We start from the raw sequence: 3815 nt of genomic DNA, 5'->3' as shown, positions 1-3815 counted from the left end.
GATGTCCCATGTCGCAGCGGGAGGGGTGCGGGGGGGGATGGCCACACCACAATCCCTTCTCCTTCATTCTCCTCTCAGGATCCTGGGCACGCATGCACATGCCCCCAGTGTGAGTTTAAGTTACTGGGTCCGGGACTCGAACCGCAGTTGACTACATGCTACAAGCATGTTTAAAAATTGTCTCTGGGCCGGCAAGTGGTGTGGTGGCTAAGGTTCCTGAGCTCCCACATGGCCCGACCGTGGTTCAGGTCCTAGACCTGGAGGCTTGCTTTGTCACTTTCCTTCTTTCTTTCTCTCTCTCTGTCCTTCTGGTTGGATTAGAATAAATAAATATATAAATGAATTTTTTAAAAAGTCAAATAGAATAATTCTTAAAAAAGGTCTCTGTAACTATGTAACTATATTATTTATGGGGTAGTTTTAAAAAAGGGAAATTATGTGAGCTCTTTTAAATTTATACATTTCTATATATTCTGAATATTTATAATATGCTCATATAACTTTGTAATTAGAAAAAATTACTTTTCCTTTAAAAAAAAGCTTTTTTCCTTAAAAATAAAATATCTCCTTTACATTAGATCATAATAACCCTTGTCCCCTTTCTTACTGGTCAACCTAAGCATTCTTTTTTTTTTTTTCCCAACCTACACATTCTTAATACCTGGAGAAAGTTTTGTCACCCTTCAGCTCAGAGATATATTTTTAGGTCTTTATCTCCTTTGGCTGCTTGATCTTCCCCTGTTGGCATTTCAGCTATTTATACTGCAGCACAGGAAATGACAGTAATGTTTTACAAACATTAAAATAACAACAAAGGTGTTAACACATACATTTGAATATTTGGGAACAAAGAACTAAAGCACTGAGGCTTAGGAAAGTAGGATAATAAATTCTCTGGTGCAAATTTAATGAGTTGCAATAGTCAATTTTGTATATAAAGGATAGGTCTTTTTTTTTTAAGTTATGAATTTCTCTTTTTTTTGTTCACATCTATTGGGTCATCAGAAAAGTTTTGCATAGAAAAAACATGTCATGACTCAAACGAGGATCCAATATGTAACTTCTTTCTCATTCTAACCAGAAGAGAAGATACATACTATACCAAAACAAGCTACAAAGGGAAAGCATAATAAAAAAAGTCACCATTATTTTGTACATACCGGAAAGAGTAAAGTTTAGAGTGTTGAGTACTATATTTTAAATGGCATATGGTCGAATGGCAATATTTTTCTTAAAAGGAGTGATGAGGATAGTAAAGGAACCAGAGTGTGTCCTACAAGGAACTAAAGGTGCTGACAATGGTGGGAGGGAAAATAATAATCCAAATTTTTTTTTGTTTCACAGCATAGAACTACTATCAATGAATAGGAAAAAAACAAAACAAAACAAACAAACAAAAACACAAGGAGGTGATTCAAGCTTAGGCTTTTTACCAAATTATTTCTAGAGGTTTATTATAGATACTGCAAATACCAAAAAGCACATTTTAATACTAAAAGTAAATCTTAGCCCTAATGCACATACTACACCATCCACCCATCAAGAACAAGAACGAGAAAGAGGCAGCAGGCTACCTTTCCGGTACACTGCAGGTGCTGTCCTGGCACGGAGAGGGAGGTCACAAACATGGTGAAGCAGCGAAGCAAGAACACAGTGCCCATCAGACTACAGAGCCTTCGCAGAAGTATTGACCTATGAACAGAGCATCCAAAGAGGTGGGGGGAGATCAGAAGAGAACAAGCCAAACAATCCCAGGCATAAAATGTTCACTTAAAGGGAGAGCAACAGAACAACTTTCAGACTATGAATGGGGCGGAAACCTTAGAGGCCATCTGAGGCTTCACTGTCTAATGAACTCTGCAAAGATGAGATGCTCTCCCAGCACACTTCCAAGGAGCTAACTGCAGGTGGCTCTTGACCTGTGGCTAGTATAATGAGCTGGATTTTACATTTTATTTCAGTTCATTTAAATGTAAACAGCCACATGTGGCTAGCGCCTGCCAGGCTAAACAGTGCAAACCTACATCAGATTCTAAGAGGGTTTCATTGATACAAAAACAGGGCTAAGAGAAAGTAAGAGCTATACAAGACAGAAGACTACTAAGGTTAGTGTTAGTTCGATATATTACTCCTAAGTTACTCACAAATTGTGTATTTATAAGAGCTATAAACACCAGTGATTCTAGGGATCTGTTATTGTTGCTCATTAATTACACTGTAAGTTAACGAGGCCCGGCCTCGGTGACACAGGCGGTGGTATACTGAACTACAGTACTGGAAGTCATGTGGCCAACTACAGGTTCAGATCCCGAGTTGACCTGAACACCTGCTGGGGTCTGCAAGCGGCCAAGATCCTTTATAAGCAGGAAGAGGATTTTGGCATGACAAGACCAAGAAGGTGGCTGTAACAGCCCCCCACCCACAGACACACACCTTTTATGTATGCATGCATTTTCTGTCATTAATAAAATAAACTTAATAAATAAATGAACAGGTTAATGATGATAGCTATCTAACATCCATTCTAACTTTTCCCAACCTAAACTTAAGCTATAAAAAACTAAGTTTTAAAAACTACTAAGTATATATCAAACAGAAAATCTGAGTAAGGGCCATTTGGGTAACCATGAACCATGCTGTGACATTATGTGTACTGTTGTACTATTTCTTTAAATGTCTTAAACAGACTAAAATTTTTGAGGACAAGGACTCTGCTTACACATTTTCGAAACGCTTCTCTCTCCCTCAGGAAAAGCCTTGAGCACACAGGGTAGGTGTGTTTCAAATGTCCATGCACACCCTTGGGAGGCACAACTGGGACCTGGCGTCTGGATAACAGCCCAGTGATTCTAATGAAAGTGGGACAGGACTCATACTTGCAGAAATGCTTTCTTTGTCTAAGTAAACACTTCTCAGGACTTGCATTTAACTGGCCTCCTATGCTTTGCTAAACCTAACCAGGTTCCTAAAAGGTAAACTTTCCTGATTAAAGAGTGGATAAATCCAAACTCAAGGAGTCTTGTAAAGTTAACCAGAAAGTAGCAGTGATACACGTTTTAAAACTTCCTCTGGTTTAAGCAGTAAAAATACTGCTTTAAAAAAAGGCAAAACAGGAAAGACTGAGGCTCAATATAGCCTAAAAATGTGACAAGAATAGCAATCAACCTCTCTTTTCACCTTCAAAGTCCTGAAATAACTGCTGCTTAGGATCTACAGCCCATCACTGTGGTCTACCTCAAGCACTTCCTGGTGAGGAGAAAGGATCAAAAATCCAAGAAAGTGCCCTTAATCCTCTTCAGAGTTCCAAAGACAAAAGACAGCAGGTATCCACAAATGTTACAGTTCTTTACATTTTTTCCTTACCATGCCTTATTTTATTTACTTAAGGTCAAGTAATGTGTCCCACTGGAGTGGGAAGAGAGGCTCCCCCACTTCTCCTCTTTTTAAAATTTAAACTATTTTTCCTTTATATTTCTTCGTGAAAGTACCAAGAAGCACTTTTGTTGATCAAACCCAAAATATTTTCATTTGTCATTTACTATAATATCACACAACCCACAGAAAGAAATTAACAAGAAAACTACAAAAGGAGACACAAGGTCTGATGACCTTGACACAAAAGTCAGAACACTTGCATTATGAGTCGAAGAAATGAGATACCTGTGCTTGTGAAGAAGAAGAACCAGGAGCCAAATATAGCACAGAATCATGCCACATACTTCTGTCATGGCAAAGGCCCATGGGATTCTAGGAACACTGAAACAGAAAAAAAATTAATTTTGAACTAAAGAGTAGATACACATAAATGATGCCAC

At 38.3% G+C, this 3815-nt stretch overlaps 1 protein-coding gene across 3 annotated transcripts in view; it reads right to left on the bottom strand.

Annotated features, from left to right (window-relative positions):
• The window catches only part of SAMD8 (sterile alpha motif domain containing 8), a 56604-nt gene that overhangs the window by 6600 nt on the left and 46189 nt on the right, over positions 1–3815 (bottom strand). For all 3 annotated transcript variants that reach the window (XM_014592020.2, XM_006159552.3, XM_027776165.1), the window contains exons 3-4: positions 3661–3756; positions 1575–1692 (exon numbers count right to left, since the gene is read on the bottom strand). In XM_014592020.2, the coding sequence (XP_014447506.1) occupies positions 1575–1692; positions 3661–3756 (214 nt within the window). The remainder of the gene's footprint in view (positions 1–1574; positions 1693–3660; positions 3757–3815) is intronic.

The sequence above is a fragment of the Tupaia chinensis genome, unplaced genomic scaffold, assembly GCF_000334495.1.
Source record: "Tupaia chinensis unplaced genomic scaffold, TupChi_1.0 Scaffold000635_1, whole genome shotgun sequence".
Classification (NCBI taxonomy): domain Eukaryota; kingdom Metazoa; phylum Chordata; class Mammalia; order Scandentia; family Tupaiidae; genus Tupaia; species Tupaia belangeri.
The sequence above is the reverse complement of the archived record's forward strand: the minus strand, read 5'-3'. Positions and strand labels throughout refer to the sequence as shown.